General features: G+C 50.3%; 1 protein-coding gene across 1 annotated transcript; it reads left to right on the top strand.

The window, feature by feature from the left end:
* Positions 1-6,120: 6,120 nt before the first annotated feature.
* On the top strand, positions 6,121-16,111 carry LIPG (lipase G, endothelial type). The gene is given in 11 exon segments (XM_054003859.1): positions 6,121-6,265; positions 6,381-6,421; positions 6,423-6,554; positions 7,544-7,723; positions 8,310-8,421; positions 9,544-9,768; positions 10,173-10,415; positions 10,903-11,023; positions 11,615-11,833; positions 12,872-12,964; positions 14,533-16,111. Coding segments are annotated over 11 exon segments (1,476 nt in total). The 5' UTR covers positions 6,121-6,177; the 3' UTR covers positions 14,555-16,111.
* The last annotated feature ends 227 nt before the right edge of the window (positions 16,112-16,338 follow it).

Below are 16,338 nucleotides of genomic sequence, written 5' to 3'. Positions count from 1 at the left end.
TTGTGGTAAAGTAAATTTGCAACTAACAGGACCATTAATAGTCAGACAGTTTAGTGGGCTCGCTGGCTGCCATTTATTTTCCCCCCAGTCATTTTTACTACATCTAAATACCATGGGGATGTGGGACTTGAATGAGGTGGCTTAAGAAATCAGCTTAGAAGGAGTAGGAGAAGGGGTTACCTCCAACAAAGAGAGCTCAACGGGGATCGAACGGGGATATCAATAGAGGGTAAGGCCACTGAAGCATGTGAGCTGATTTCATAACCTGGTGGAGATTAGCCTCTTCTGTAAGCAAACAAACCTACACAGGGGTATGAAGTATTGGTCCTACAAAGTGTGTTCATAGAGGGGATATATTTGAAAGGCTGAGAAGGAAAGGCAAAACTTTGTGGGGTAAGGAGTGGCTGTGAAACAAAGATACCATGGCCTGTTTTCACCCCAGTTTGACACTCTCAGAACAAAAACAACCAGAGCAGAAACTGTGTTGCAGAAATAATATGTCCCCCCTTCTGCAGCAAGCACTAAGCATAAAATAATTGTGGTGTGATGGGATGATGACAAACCAAGAGTTCCAGGGCTGAGCAGGCACAGGGTGATACAAGGATTAACCCAGGATGGTATTTCACTGGAGAGCTGCCTTTCCAGAAGATCAGACCTCTTGGAGTACAGTTGCCTCTGCATCCCCATCTGATGTGGGGGTCCTTCCCAGGCTTTTGCCCCAGCTCAGCACACCCCGAGGCTGCTGCCATCTGAGCAGCCCTTCCCCTCTCTCTGTTCACTACTCTCCTTCTCTGTCATCTCAGAAACAAACCAGGCAGAAGGAGCCATGTGGGAAACTAGCATCAATTCCGTTGGCTTATACTGCCTGTGTTTTGTAATTGAAAACAGTAACTGTTTTATAACTAAAGAAAAAAACGGAGGGAGAGATCCCTTTCTCTCCCCTCCTCCTATCCTGTAAATCCTACTCGCTCTTTCATTGGAGAAAAGAAGAACCAGGCAGGAAGAATGGAGAGTGGATAAAACACTCCCAGGTTTCTAAATGCACTCCCTGACCCTGAATATCTTACCTAAAGCCATAACATCTCTCTTTAGCTTGTTCAAATTAAACATTTTTAATAGGAGCATCTTTAACTCTGGTTGGTATGCCATTGTTTTCACTAACCACTTCACAAGCCCAGGAGTCACAATTTTTCCCTGACAGGAGTGGCCAGGTGTTCCACTTGTGCCTTCCCAGCAATGTGAACACAACAGGATGCAGCCTTAGCCACAGGAATACTGTACAAATCCCTCCTGCAGCCGCTCATATCAGCAGTGGTACTCTGTCCTGGGCGGCAAAGCTCTCTCCCTGCTGCTCCTTCCTCTGCAGGTCATCCACGGGAGGATGAGGGATGCAATGTTGGCAGCACTGTTCATGCAAAAGGCTGCTGTGGGTTTTCCTTGTTATCTCCAGAACCACTCACACCAGAATTACTCTGCCTCTGCAGGTTTTTAAAGTGGTGGTGTGATGATGAAGGGTTTTCCTTTTTCCTTTAACACTCAGCTCTTTAATGGTGTTGTCATTTCAGCATGGAAAGCAGGTGTCTACATGCTAATTTTAAAGACAGGGAAGAAGAGGCATTAATGACAATTATTTTGCAGAACTCTTCTGACTTCAGTCTCCTTGAAGGCCTTTCTTCTTACGGATGCTGAGTTCCTGCAGAAGACACTGACCATAACCCAGGTTTGAGATGCTCTTCTTGTATAGAGACAACATTGAAAGTGTCTCCTTGATGGATGCACAGGTGTGGAAACCTCTCAAAACAAATGCTGCTGCTGTAAAACCTGTCTAGTCCTTCTCTGAGAGCACCAGCAGACTTCAGACCTTTAAATATTTGGGCATCTTAATTTACATACCATACTGATTTTAGCTTTTGCTACTAAAAGAAGGTCGACTCATCTCATGTACCTTCTACCTCCACATTTCATGACTCTGCTCTGACTCACCATGTCTGGTGCTGAAGAAGAAACCAGACTCAGCCACCCAGCACCCACCTGCAAAGAGCTTGTGACTACAGCTGAGTGAAAACATTTTTCTATTTCCTATGAAAATGCTCATGATTTCAAAAACATTCCTCTTCTGCTTTTGGACTGAATTGAGAACTTTAGGAAATCACATAGGAATGGAGCCAGGGAGAGAGGAAGAGAGCCAGAAAGACACCTCCAAGAACAGCCACTATCTCCATGGGCATTGCCCCCTCACACCTGCTGAGGTAAAGCCTCCAACAGCCCTACAAGTGCTGTAACTGCTGAGCTTCCATGTATTTTAAAGGGGATTACTATCATTTCACCCAGGTTTATTATTTATTACTTACTACATTATCCAGAAATTCCATCTGGGAGCCATGAAATCTTTTTCCAGTGAAAAACTAATCAAAACTAGGATTTTTTCCTTAGAATTATTTGGCTTAACGAACTGCTATTTTCCAAGCAGTTCTGGGTGGGAGCCTCCTTTCCCCCAGGCCACGAGGGTTACAGAGGGGTCAGTGCCGAGCCACACTGCGTGAGTTGATACAATGCCCATCACAACAGACCCTGAGCATCTCCCCAGGTGATCATCACCCTTCAGCCAAAGCAGCCAGGAATTATTTTGATGCACTTTTTCCTTGCTGTTGCTAAGCTATTCTCACTGCTACCGTGATTCTTGGAAGCCAGAGTCAAAGACCAAGACTCCCCTCCCAGAGCCTGGACTTGCACAGACAAAAGCAGGAGCTTTACAATAGCAAGAGACAACAGAAGGAGAATGAGAAGACATCGTGGTTAAACCACGATAATGTCGTGGTGGTCAGCAGTCTGGAAGGGGTTTGTTGGCACCAGAAATTTTTTTAAATGATGAGGTGTTTGGTGATGAGGCTTGGCTGATTCATTTCCTGCAGGAGTAAGTCCAGTAGTGGACAGCAGCTGAGGAATTTAGGTCCTTTCTGTTTTAGGTCAGTTCTGCCAGGATGCTGCTTCCTCGAGAGGGACCACACAGCTGCAGAGGAGAGGCTGCATCCTCAGGACATTTGCGCAATCCCATGCTCCCTGAGGACCATGAGCATCATCTCCAGCCTCTGGAAACAGGGTATGCTCGAGGAGACTCCAGAACATGTATTCATCCTGCAAAGTGAAAAATGAAGAGGTTCTAGGAATGATCCCCAAAGAGGAGTAGAGCAATCCCCATTCACAACCTGTCACATAGAAGTGAGGAAGGGAGAGGAGAGGAGAGGAGAGGAGAGAGAGAGAGGAGAGGAGAGGAGAGGAGAGGAGAGGAGAGGAGAGGAGAGGAGAGGAGAGGAGAGGAGAGGAGAGGAGAGGAGAGAGGAGAGGAGAGGGGAGGAGAGGGGAGGGGAGGGAGGGGGAGGGGAGGGGAGGGGAGGGGAGGGGAGGGGGAGGGGAGGGGAGGGGAGGGGAGGGGGAGGGGAGGGGGAGGGGAGGGGGAGGGGAGGGGGAGGGGAGGGGAGGGGAGGGGAGGGGAAGGGGAGGGGAGGGGAAGGGGAGGGGAAGGGGAGGGGAGGGGAGGGGAGGGGAGGGGGAGGGGAGGGGAGGGGAGGGGGAGGGGAGGGGGAGGGGAGGGAGGAGGGGAAGGGGAGGGGAAGGGGAGGGAAGGGGAGGGGGAGGGGAGGGGAGGGGAGGGGAGGGGAGGGGAGAGGGGAGGGGAAGGGGGAGGGAAGGGGAGGGGAGGGGAGGGGAGGGGAGGGGAGGGGAGGGGAGGGGAGGGGAGGGGAGGGGAGGGGAGGGGAGGGGAGGGGAGGGGAGGGGAGGGGAGGGAGGGGAGGGGAGGGGAGGGGGAGGGGAGGGGAGGGGAGGGGAGGGGAGGGAAGGGGAGGGGAGGGAGGGAAGGGAAGGAGAAGAGAAGAGAAGAGAAGAGAAGAGAAGAGAAGAGAGAAGAGAAGAGAAGAGAAGAGAGAAGAGAAGAGAAGAGAAGAGAAGAAGAAGAGAAGAGAAGAGAAGAGAAAGAGAAGAGAAGAGAAGAGAAGAGAAGAGAAGAGAAGAGAAGAGAAGAGGAAGAGAGAGAGAAGAGAAGAGAAGAGAAGAGAAGAGAAAGAAGAGAGAGGAAGAGAAGAGGAAGAGAAGAGAAGAGAAGAGGAAGAAGTATTTCAGTTGCAAGTGACCTACAATGACCGTCTAGTCCAACTGTGGGGTACACAAACTGAGTACCCTGAGAAATCACTGCCAGAAAGTCAGATTAATTGTCTCAATTTTTCTCATTTCCTCCCTTCCTCCTTCCCTCCTTCCTTCCCCTCCTTACCTCCCCTCCTTCCCTCCTTCCTGTTATACCACAAAACCAGGGACAAACACACCAATACCCATGTTAAGCCGTGCAATTTTCTAATAAAACTTTTTACATTTTTGCAGATCCTCTGATTTTTCTCTTTCCTTTTGCCATGAGCATCTACCAGATCCTGGATACTCCCTTCACCTTGGGAGTGGGATACTACACACCTTTGATCTTTGCCCATCATTGGCCTACCACCTTTTTCCTTTATCCTGGTGCTTTGTCTTTCCTTTCTTCTCTACGTTTGGAGAGAAAGAGGGACCACGGGGCTGAGGAAGGGGATGAAAAAGAGAGCAGGAAAATCATGTGTCCCTAGAGCATGATCATGTTCTTACAGTGTGGTGAGACAGCAGCAGTATAAAGCGAAATAACTTATCACGCATCAGCAATTGGTAAATATACAAGTAATAAAAAAAGTAGAAATAAAATGCTTAATTTTTGAGTCCAAAATCATTTATGCTATCAATAAAACACTGCAGAAGGTGGTGGGCTGCGAGTCAGGCAATGCCCTTCGGGAAGCATCTTGTGCCTGTTAGGCCCAGAGGGCCCAAGTGGCGAAGTTTTGGGGGCTCCCACGGGTGGAGACGGAAAAGCAGAGACCCCCACTGGCATGTGGGACCGGCAGCTATGAGGGGTCAGCACAACATGAGCCCTCCCTTCCCAAACACCCGCCAGTTCTCCACGCGGGGCTGCGTGTGCCCTGTGCCCCTTGGGGTGTCAGCGCTGGCGACTCCCTGTGGTCCCCCCACATGTCCCCTGTGTCCCTCGGGGTCCCTGTGGTCCCCACCAACCCCCCACATGTCCCTCGTGCCTCTCGGGGTCCCTGTGGCCCCCACCAACCCCCCACATGTCCCCTGTGCCTCTCGGGGTCCCTGTGCCCCCCACCATCCCCCCACATGTCCCTGTGTCCCTCAGGACCCCTGTGCCCCCCACCAACCCCCGCACATGTCCCCTGTGCCCTCGGGGTCCCTGTGCCCCTCCAACAACCCCGCATGTCCCCTGTGCCCCTCGGGGTCCCTGTGGCCCCCGCCATCCTCCCCCACATGTCCCCTGTGCCCCTCGGGGTCCTGTGCCCCCCACCAATCCCCCACATGTCCCCCGTGCCCCTCGGGGTCCCTGTGCCCCCCAACAACCCCGCACATGTCCCCTGTGCCTCTCGGGGTCCCTGTGCCCCCCACCAACCCCCCACATGTCCCCTGTGCCCCTCGGGGTCCCCTGTGCCCCCCACATGTCCCCTGTGCCTCTCGGGGTCCCTGTGCCCCCCACCAACCCCCCACATGTCCCCTGTGCCCCTCGGGGTCCCTGTGCCCCCCACCAACCCCCCACATGTCCCCTGTGCCTCTCGGGGTCCCTGTGCCCCCCAACAACCCCGCACATGTCCCCTGTGCCTCTCGGGGTCCCTGTGGCCCCCCACCAACCCCCCACATGTCCCCTGTGCCTCTCGGGGTCCCTGAGGCCCCCCAACAACCCCGCACATGTCCCCTGTGCCTCTCGGGGTCCCTGTGCCCCCCACCAACCCCGCACATGTCCCCTGTGCCTCTCGGGGTCCCTGTGCCCCCCACCAACCCCCCACATGTCCCCTGTGCCCCTCGGGGTCCTGTGCCCCCCACCAACCCCCCACATGTCCCTCGTGCCCCTCGGGGCGCCAGCGCTGGGGACCCCCCGGGGACCCGCCCACGCAGGGCGTGGCCTCCCATTCATACTATATGTGACGTCACGGAAGGCGTGACCAATAGGAGCGGCGGGCTGGCCCCGCCCCCATGGTGCCGCTGTTAAAGCGGCGCCGCCGCCGCCGCGCGTCCGTCCGAGCGTGTGCCCATCCATTCATCCCTTCCCCGCTCCAGCCCTCCCTCCCTCCCTCCGTCCGGCCGTCCTCCCGAGCCATGAGGAGGCTCTTCCTCCTGCTGTGCAGCGCCGCGTCCTGCTGCATCGCGGCGCGGGGCGCGGAGGCGGCGCTGCCCGCGGCTGGAGGTGGGTGAGCGCGGTCCCACGCGGGACCGGGGGAGCCGCCGAGCGGGCCCGTCCCCCGGCGGGGCAGGCGGGTTTCGAGGCGCTTTGCTGACCCTTCTCTCCCGCTGGCTCGCAGATGGCAGCGCGGAGCGTGTGCCGGCGCAGAAGGCGCGGGTGAAAGTTCGGTCTCCGCTCCTCGCCGGACGCCGGTGAGGATGGTTGCACGCTCGCCATCGGCCAGCACCAGTGCTTGGAGGACTGCAAGTTCAACGTGACAGCTAAAACCTTCTTCATCATTCACGGCTGGACGGTAAGTGTGAAGAATCCTGGGCAATGCTTAGTCTGCCCACTCAGAGAGAGCAAACTGCCCTGCAAATGGGATGTGTCTCCAGAATATTTATTTTCAGGAATTTCTGTGACTGCCTCATCCCTGAAGGTGTTCAAGGCTGGGCTGGATGGCACTTTGAACAACCTGGTCTAGTGGAAGATGTCTCTGTCGATGGCAGGGGAGTTCAAACTAGATAATCTTTAAGGTCCTTTCCTACCCAAACCATTTTAGAATTCTATGAATACAGAAGTCTGGGAAAACTTTTTATGTTCTGAGCACAATGGTCTCTTAAAAGATGCACCTCTATTGAGATCTCTGGAGGAAAATGTTCGGGGTCAGGCTTAGAAACTCTGAAATCACCCAACTCATTCATAACTGCTCACAATCACTTCCTTGCTGTATAATGTGAACATGGCACTAAAATCCAACTGACTGACCACTATGAATGTGACACTTGACTTGACAGGCACGTGTGTAGCCCTTCTGTAATCGTAGCTGAGTGCCCAGTCCTGACGTCTGCTATGTGCACTCCTTGATAAAGAAACAAGAGGGCAGGCAGACTTTATCACGGTTTTAATTCTGCATTTGATGAGGCTGAGTGTGTGGCACGAGGGTGCTTATCAACTCTGCCAGGGCTTATGCAAACCACACTGCCAGGTCTGGCGAATAATTTTGCAATCCGTCAGAATTTCTGAAACTCTTGAGAAAAAGTGTGATAAGGTGGCACGTAACGAATGCCTCTCCCGCCTGCCCTAGAAGGCAAGTGGGTAATTACAGCCAGAGTCTCTCAAAACCTGTTTTTCTTACTCCGTTGCATGCATGCTCTTACTGCATTGCTGGGAGGTAGTGGGGCTTGCAGAGGAGCAGCATGCAGATGGAGCAGCAAATGTAAATGACATGCAAATAACTAGACTGTGGATGTGTCATCTTGGTCCTGTGAGCTGGAAACTGACACCTGAATCTCTTTCTAGATGAGTGGCATGTTCGAAACCTGGCTTGACAGCTTGGTGTCCGCTCTGCAGGAGAGGGAGAAGGATGCCAACGTGGTCGTGGTGGACTGGCTCTCTCTTGCCCACCAGCTCTACACCGATGCCGTGAACAACACGCAGATTGTTGGAAAAACCATAGCGAGGTTGCTTGACTGGTTACAGGTAGTGCAAGCTAAGAGCAGCCTCTGTTGTAATGCTCGGTGAGGGACTGTTGCACAAGGCTGCAGAGCGTTCACCAGCAGGGCAGGCTGTGCTGTAACACCCAGCCCAGGGCTTGGCCAGGTGATGGCTCATGGCTGCAGTGCTGCTGCCCTGCCTCCTGGAGATGCTGCCTTGCAGTGTGCTCGGGTCAGTGGTGCTGAAGTGCAGTTCAGATTCGGCAGTGCTGCCTGAGCAATGTGGGCTCGGGAGTTGGGTGTTCAGGGCCAGCACTGGCCCGGCAGGAGGGCGGGGGAAACAGGAGAGGTCCGCGGTGCTGCACTTGGCACCTGAGGCCAGGGCAGCTCCCAGGGGAAAGTTTTATTCTTGGTGATAAAGAATATCACAACTGGGGCTGGAACACGGGTAAACCACGAGCGCCATCCAAACCGTTCCACTTGTTTTGATGAAATACAAAATAAAGCATGCTTATCTGCCCCCTCCCTCCAATCCCTTCTTGGAACTGGTCTTTGTATTCCTGCAGACAGAAGCAGCACCAGATGCCATGAAAGAGAGGGGATCAAACTCTCATATTTTCTTTTCCTTCCAGGAAAACCCCCTCTTCAAGCTTGAGAATGTCCACCTGATTGGGTACAGCCTGGGTGCCCACGTGGCTGGCTTTGCTGGTAACCACGTCCATGGCACTATAGGCAGAATTACAGGCAAGTGGCTTTTTAAGCAGTTTCTCCCCTGTCCTTCCTGGAAGTGAGTTTCCCCGAAGAGGCTCTTTCCTATGTTGCTACAATGTTGTTTTGGTGTTATTCTTTCAGAAATGACAAGTTTTCTACTTGTGGCAGCAGTGGAAAGCACAGGTCTCTTCACATCAATTAAAGCAAGGCTTCAGTGAAAAAAAAATTACCCAGGACAAACTGGTCCTGGCTTTGAATTTAAATGTGGGTTCAAAACAAGTCCAGATCAAGCTCTTACTATCCAAATGCTATTCCTCTGGGTGATAGTGTTTTTTGTAATTATAGCTCATAAGCTAATGGAAGTGAGAGCTATTGGGTGCTGTTTGTCCCACAGGATGTCTGATTAAAAAAAAAAAAAAAAATCAACGCTAAACCCTCATTCTGGAAATATCTGAAGAGTTTGCTTCCAGCTCCAGAGGAAAGCTGACTTCAACATGTGAGAACTTAGGGCATAATACAAGGAGTTGCATTAAGGATTTACATGTGACACTGGCAATGAGAATTCCACATAGCCAGACAATAAATGTCTGTATTTAGTTAATTGGAGAAAAAAAAAATCACCTAACAGTCAAGTTGTAGAAATGCTCTGGAGTGCAGCTTCTGGTTGGGGGTGAGGCTTGGGGGTTAACAGAGCATCCCAAACCCATAACTGGATCTGAGATGCAGGTAATTCTTGGCTGCTGCTTAAATTGTGTTAGTCCCTTCATATGTGCAGTCTGAAAACAGACTAAATGTCACTGAGGCAGCTTTGGCTGCCAGCTGTCCCTGGGGTGTTAAAACTCTTCTGGTGTTTGGAGCTGTGTCTTGAATCATCTTTTCACCATCACCTGGTGAAGGCTCTTTGCTTCCAACAGGCAGTCTGATCATGGTGCTGCTATTGGGTTGTATTGCCCCAAAAGTGGAGTGGGACATCTTTATTTGGTTCCCCAGTGAGCCTGTGGTGAAGACATCTTGAGGGACAGTACCAGCAATGAGGCTGGGACTGTCTGAGTATCAGCTGGTGAGGAGGCCTGCCAGCAGCAGGTTTCTGGCTATATTCTGTATGAAGCAGCCCAATTTCTTACCTGGCCCCTTGTGTTCTGTCTCTGATTCCAGGCTTGGATCCTGCTGGCCCCATGTTTGAAGGAGTGGACCCCAGCAGGCGCCTCTCCCCAGATGATGCCAATTTTGTGGATGTCCTTCACACCTACACCAGGGAAACACTGGGTGTTAGCATTGGGATCCAGATGCCTGTGGGCCACCTTGACATCTACCCCAACGGGGGAGACTTCCAGCCTGGCTGTGGCCTAAGTGATGTCTTGGGAGCCATTGCCTATGGGAGTAAGTTCTCTCTACCTTTTGCCTGTGGTCAGTGTAGACTTCTCAGAAATAGGTTTGGATTGATGGAAAGAAACCCATTTTTTTCTTCTAAACTGTCTGTACTTCTGGAGATAGTTGCCAGAAACTACAGATGCTTTTAACAATGAAGCACATTCTCACTCCAACACCTGATCATAATCTGTGGTCTTATGCTGGGACTAGGATCCTCTTAAAGCTCTTCATGGGAGGGACTAAATGAGCATCTCCCACTAACCTCCTGAATTGCTGCTGTTGGAAAACCGTTCAAGTTTGGCCCCGCTCAGCTCATACTGGGCTGCAGAAAGGCATAGCTCACTTTATCTTATGGGCCACTGGGGTGACAGCTGCTTAAATCAAGTGTATCCCTTGCAACTCTGCCTCTCTAGCAATTGGTGAAGTTGTTAAATGCGAGCACGAGCGGTCTGTGCACCTCTTCGTGGACTCCCTGGTGAACCAGGACAAGCAGAGCTTCGCGTTTCAGTGCACCGATTCCAGTCGCTTCAAGAAGGGCATCTGCCTGAGCTGCCGCAAGAACCGCTGCAACGGCATCGGCTACAACGCCCGCAGGATCCGGCACAAGAGGAACAGCAAGATGTACCTGAAAACCAGGGCTGACATGCCCTTCAAAGGTACGCTTCCCCTCCCAGGAGGAGCACAGCCTCCCTGTGGGAGCAGCCTCCCAGAGTCGGTGTTGGGAAGGAGGCAGAGGCGGAGGAGCAGCATCTCCCCAAAGCCGTGCAGCTGCGGGCGTCGGTGTTCCGCTGGCACCGGCTGCACTGCTGTGCTGTGCCATCACTGTGCTCCTTCCTCCCTGCGGAATCCACCCACAGCAACACTCTGCCTTTTGAGCAGGGCTGCAGTTCACCTGCCGTGCTTGCAAAACTCAGCCTCAGAGCAACGTAAGGTCTGGGGGAGCCGTCCCCAGGGTGGGCCTGCTGCTGTTGTTGTGTAAAACTCAAATTTGTAATCAGTAAGGGCAGGAAAAAGTGATCAGCGCTGTCTCACTAAAGGAAGGGTCTGGTCTTTGCTAGCCAACACTATTTCACACAGAGTGGTGCTGAGCAACGTTTCTTTCAGCACAGCTGGTTCCATCTCTGCTCTCCCCTTTCTCTCCAGTCTACCACTACCAGATGAAAATGCACGTCTTCAGCTATAAGGGCCTGGGAGAGGTTGATCCCACCTTCTCTGTCACCCTCCATGGCACCAATGGAGACTCTGAGCCCCTCTCTTTAGAAATGTAAGTAATCTGCCTTTTGTGTTTTTACCTAAGTAAGAAGGCCACAGGGACTACACAGGATGGCAGAATTTTTTTTCTTCTGCTAACACTGGCATTGCATCCCAGCCTAGAAGCCTCACTTCATCACCTTTCCAAAAAGTTTTCATTCAGTAGCTTAATTATAATTTATTACTGGATGAATTGAGAACACTTTAATGTGCCCAGTCTTATGTTAGCCTTCATGGCTCATTGCTTTTTTGTGTGTGTGGTTTTTTTTTTTGGTTGGTTGATTTGTTTTTGCCCTCCACCATTTGGACGTAGTCTGAAATGTCTCTGGAGGCACTGCTGACCTCATTTAGCCTCTCCCAAAAGAAAGACCAGGCACAAAACCCACCTTTAAGCTATGGAAGGCTGGCCAAGCTAAGTACACATTGTGTTGTGTGGAACCAGCTATCTGAGCTCCCGTCAGTGCAATCAGTAATTAACTGGTGACAGTTGAATGTGCAGCACTTGATAAGCTGCAGGGGCTCCGTTAAACTCCTGGCATGGAGCAAAGGAGCATCTGGCATGCTTCTATGAAGAAATAATGCCAAGTCTCTGCCTCTCTTCCAGGCTCGATCTAATTGGCCTAAATGCTACCAACACCTTCCTGGTCTATACTGAGGAGGACATGGGTGAACTTCTGAAAATAAAGCTCACCTGGGAAGGGACGTCTCAGTCGTGGTATGATCTGTGGAAAGAGCTCAGGAGCTACTGGTACAGGCCTGTGAATTCCTCCCAGGAACTCCACATCAGACGAATACGTGTGAAATCTGGGGAGACACAACAGAGGTAATAGTTGTTCTAGGCTGCATGTGAACTGTCCTGAAACTTCAACCCAGAGCCGAGGAAAAAGAAAAAGCCAGTGTTTTGAATGTAGCTGGTATCCTGAGCTGCCTTCCTTTTGGTGTCACCAGCTATTGCTCCCTCATGGTGTAGGGAGAGCAGGTTACTATCCAGCACGAGGCTGCAAACAGGCTTTAAGCAAAACTGGTCATCACAGAGCAGATTTGGGGTATTCTTTTGATTTATTTTGATACTGTGGGATCCACCGGGGACTAAATTGACGTGCTTCAAGCTGGTTTAGATTGTACCTGTAGCATTAAAGTACTGAGCACCAAAAGTACTGAAACATGGATGGTCATGGCTATTATTTACACACTTAATGTGCTGATTTGGCACAACCAGCAGGACCTAAAACTGCAAACAGCAACATGGTGGCACCAACCCCTCAAGCACTGCATTGCTCCTTCTGGGATCTAGCAGGGGGGCTGGAACTAGGTGATCTTTAGGGCCTTTTCTAAACCCAACCCATATCCCTGGATCATAGAATTGACCATAGAATTCTAGTGGAAGGTTCTCTACCATGGCAGGGATGATTTTTAAGGCCCCATCCCACCCAAACCATTCTCTGATTTTATGATTTTCTGCAAATGGAAAGTTACATGAGCATCCAAAAATTGTTAAAGTTCCCAAGGATGTAGCGCAGCACTCCCACATCTTCTGTTAATGTTGTTCTGAAGGTAACCCAGATCTGTCAAAATCTGGCAATTTCCCACATTTCTCAGTGCTTTAAATAAGCATCACCTGTCATCTGTAAGGTACTCTGCATCCTGGGGTAGTAGAAGCAAAGATCCCCAGTTAAAATATTGAAGTAGGAAATAAAGCAGCAACTCAAGGGGCTGATGGTGTGTCAAGATGTTCTGTGGGGTGGATGTCTAATCAAACAACTTGTCCTAGAGTAATCTTGCAGTCCATATTACTTGTTAATTGCTAAACACGGAGACAGCAAGTACCTTGACTTCTGATTCCTCCTCCTCCTCCTCCTAGATTTGCTTTCTGTGTGGAGGACTCCCAGCTAACCAGTATATCTCCTGGCAAAGAGCTCTGGTTTGTGAAGTGCACAGAGGAATGGCAGAAAAGGTATGGAAATCAGTCAAGAGAAATTCTGTATGATGCATGTGGCTTGGTTGGGATGAGTGAAACTTTCTCTTTGGTTTTTTTGGACTCCTGATACCTCTTTTTCTTTCACAAAAGATAATAAATCCTAGCCTAAGATTCACAGCTATCAGACTTAATTTTCATGTGTGCCATATCTACTGCTAAGTAGGTGATATTATTCTCCCTTCTGACCTTGGATTGTCATATTGTACCTTTGCATGTTTACTGCCAAATGGGTGTATCACTGTCCTTGCACCTAATTGTGGTAGGTGCTAAAGTGAGGTGCCACCAATGCCCCAGATCTGTGCAATAGTGGAAAGGTAACTAAGAGTCATTTATCAAGTGCCCTGTAAAACAGGGGGAAGCTGGAAGAAGTGCAGGGCATTGCCTCAAAGTCTGGTGGAAGACCTTGAGCTGCCAAGAAATCACCTGGTTAAAGTTTGAGCTCAACAGCATGAGGAAGACTCAGGTGAGGGCTTGCCATGGTGTTAGAGCCCTGACTCTTACAGCTTCATCTCCAGGCCTGCTGACCTCCTCTGGTTCAGGAGAGTTCTGACTCTGCCACTGCCTAAGCAGCTCGGCCTCACTTAACCTCTGGGGGATTTCCCTGACACATAGAACAACCCTCAGAGCATGACTTCCAGAAAGTCTGGTCCCAGCAATGACAACCTGATTGCCTCGATGCCTCCGGTCATGTTTTGAATGAATTCCTGTTCATTTGACTAAATGATACTTTCCTTTGGATTCAGGCCAGCCTTTTGCCCTCTCTTAAATTTCAGTTTGTAGACTTGGAGCTTTGTCACTTCGAATCCAGAGCACAAAGTGCTTGTTAGGGCTAGCAGAGCCTCATGGAAGTCGAGCTTTGCACAGCCTTCCTGGGCAGAAATGCGAGCTGGTGCCATTCCAGGTTTGGCAGAAACCAGCAAGCTGTGCTATGCACGGTAGTAAACAATTCTGTGAATGAAACCCCTGTGCAAGAACTTGTTGCTCTGCCACGAGTCTCGAAAGATCGAGTAAACATTCCTGCAGGTACAATAAAAGGCTGTTTTGATATGCTACTTGGTAACCCCCATAAAACTGAATTGCTGGCAGATGTGCCCTTCCTGCTTTCTCGTGCAGTGCAGCTTGTGCATGAGGCAGAGGAGCTGAGCTCAGCTCCAGCACACCATTTTTTCTAGGAAATGATCCTTCCGTCCAGAAATCATGAGTGATTACTTGCTGTTCAGCTCTCTGTTTCTGCCAAGTCAGTGCAATGTTATAGTTCCCTCCTCAGAGACTGAGCCTGCAAACATCTGTCCAGCCCAAATGGAGCTGCACAGGCAGGGTCTAGCTCAAGCCCTGTAATTTCTGCTTGCAGCCTGCATAATGTCTGCTGCAGGCTCTCACTGAGTAGCTACTGGGCAAAGTGCAGCTTTTGCAGAATAAAACGCCAGCCTGTGCTGTCCAAACCTGTTCTTGGCATTCCATGAGTTCTTAGAAATCCTTAAAAAATTACTCCTCTTAACTTCTGCATTTAACTAGGTGTCTTTTTTGCTGTCTGTTTTCCCCAGGTCTGTCTCAAATCTGCTCTGAAGGCTTCCCTAAAGACTCACAACCAAGCAACCTAGATGCATGAAGACCACACAGGTGGCAAGATGCTCTGGGAGAAACTGGCTTGGTAGCACTTAAAGAAACTAGCTCTTCAGGAAGAAACATCCTGGATTGGATGCAAGAAACTGAGGAGCAATTGATGAACCATGGTCCTAGACCTAGAATAACTAAAACTCCATTTTCCCTTTCCCAAGGAGCCTGGTTTGTGCATTTAACCTTACCTTGACCTGTTACACACTGCATTTTCCCTTCCCTGCTCCCGTTAACCAGGACTATGGATGAGATCTTCACAGACTGAGACCTCAGCAATGATCTTCTGGTCTGCCTGCCAGTGGAGTTGAGAAGACAAATAACCACGCTAACTGCCCGTCAGACTGTGGGTGACAGAGCTGCCAAGAACAAATTAGCACCTAGGGTAGGGGTTACCATGGTCCTGTAGTGCTGTGGGCTGTGGGAAGGTGAGACCAGCACAGGTCAGGTGTGTGGGGTTGTCCAGGGAAGGGCTGCGGATAAGCACAATGCCACTTAACTTCAAGTTGACCTTTGCTTGCCTTAAAAATAATCCGTTCAGATACTGAAATGTCTGTTTGCCTGACATATGGCCCGATGAGAAGGCAGAGCTCTGTCTTCCCTTGTGCCTGGGGCAGGACACGGTGCAGGTGGTGGTGGTGGCAGCTGCTCCTCACTGCCTGGTCAGAGTCTGCAGTGGGGCCGCCCTGTCCCACGTGGGGATCCCTTTTTAAGGGGCAGAGAGAAGCTGCCCTTGTTCTGACCACAGGGATGGAGGAAGGCAATGCACCGTGCTGCCTCAGGAGAGCTTTGCACCACTCCTTTTAACCTCTGAGAACGTGCTCCCCTCTGCTCAGAAGCTGTTGTAGTACCAATGCATAATTAAGACCTTATTTTTGAGTGCCAAACACCCTGCCCTCCACTGTCACAACACCCCAGTTGGATTCCCTTCTCCCAGGTGATCTTGGCTTGGCTTTGAGTTGGACAGACTCTGCAGCTGTCCTGTTTGCTACAGCAGAGTGGGCCTTTGTCAGTTGGTGAAATAGGTTTTGTTTTGGTTGCTTGCTTTTTTCTTTTATTTCTTTTTCCTTTTCTTTTTTTTCTTTCTTTCTGGAAGGAGAATTGGTATAACAACCCTTGAGCTTTTGGCATGCAGAAAGGCAATCTCAAAAATGGTGTTGCCAGGTGGTGCACTGAGTTCTGAAGTCTTAGCAAGTCCTTCTGAGGCCTACAAATCTCTTCAGTTTTTGTAGAGCTTCACTCCAACCAAAGCAAGCACATTTGGGGATATTTTTTTCATGGTTTTATGCAAAGACTTCGAAAACGGAAGCCTTTGGTAAGTATCTGTGAGTTGTTGCCATGCCATACTTAGAGAAGTTTCAAAGCCCTATTTGTATATTGTGGTTTTTGTATGACTTAAAACATAATTTATTTCTCATATTGTATATATGTAAAATTTAAAACATTTTGGTTTTGAGTAACAGTTTTTATGAGCCTTGAGATCAAAAATAAAGGGCTTTGTAAAAATCAGTGAAGTCTTATTATTGAGCACAGAATCATTTAGGTTGGAAAGACCCTTCAAGAACACAGAGTCCAACCCTGCCCCCAGCACTGCCAAGGCCACCCCTGTCCCCAGGTGCCACATCTGCACACCTCCAGGCACAGGGACAACACCACCGACCCAGGCAGCTGTGCCAGGGCAAGACAACCCCTTCCATGGAGAATTTTTCCCTAATTTTGAGTCTAAACCTCCCCTG

This window comes from Vidua macroura, chromosome Z, assembly GCF_024509145.1.
Source record: "Vidua macroura isolate BioBank_ID:100142 chromosome Z, ASM2450914v1, whole genome shotgun sequence".
NCBI classification, from domain to species: domain Eukaryota; kingdom Metazoa; phylum Chordata; class Aves; order Passeriformes; family Viduidae; genus Vidua; species Vidua macroura.
Note: the sequence above shows the minus strand (reverse complement) of the source record. Positions and strands in the feature narration are given on the sequence as shown.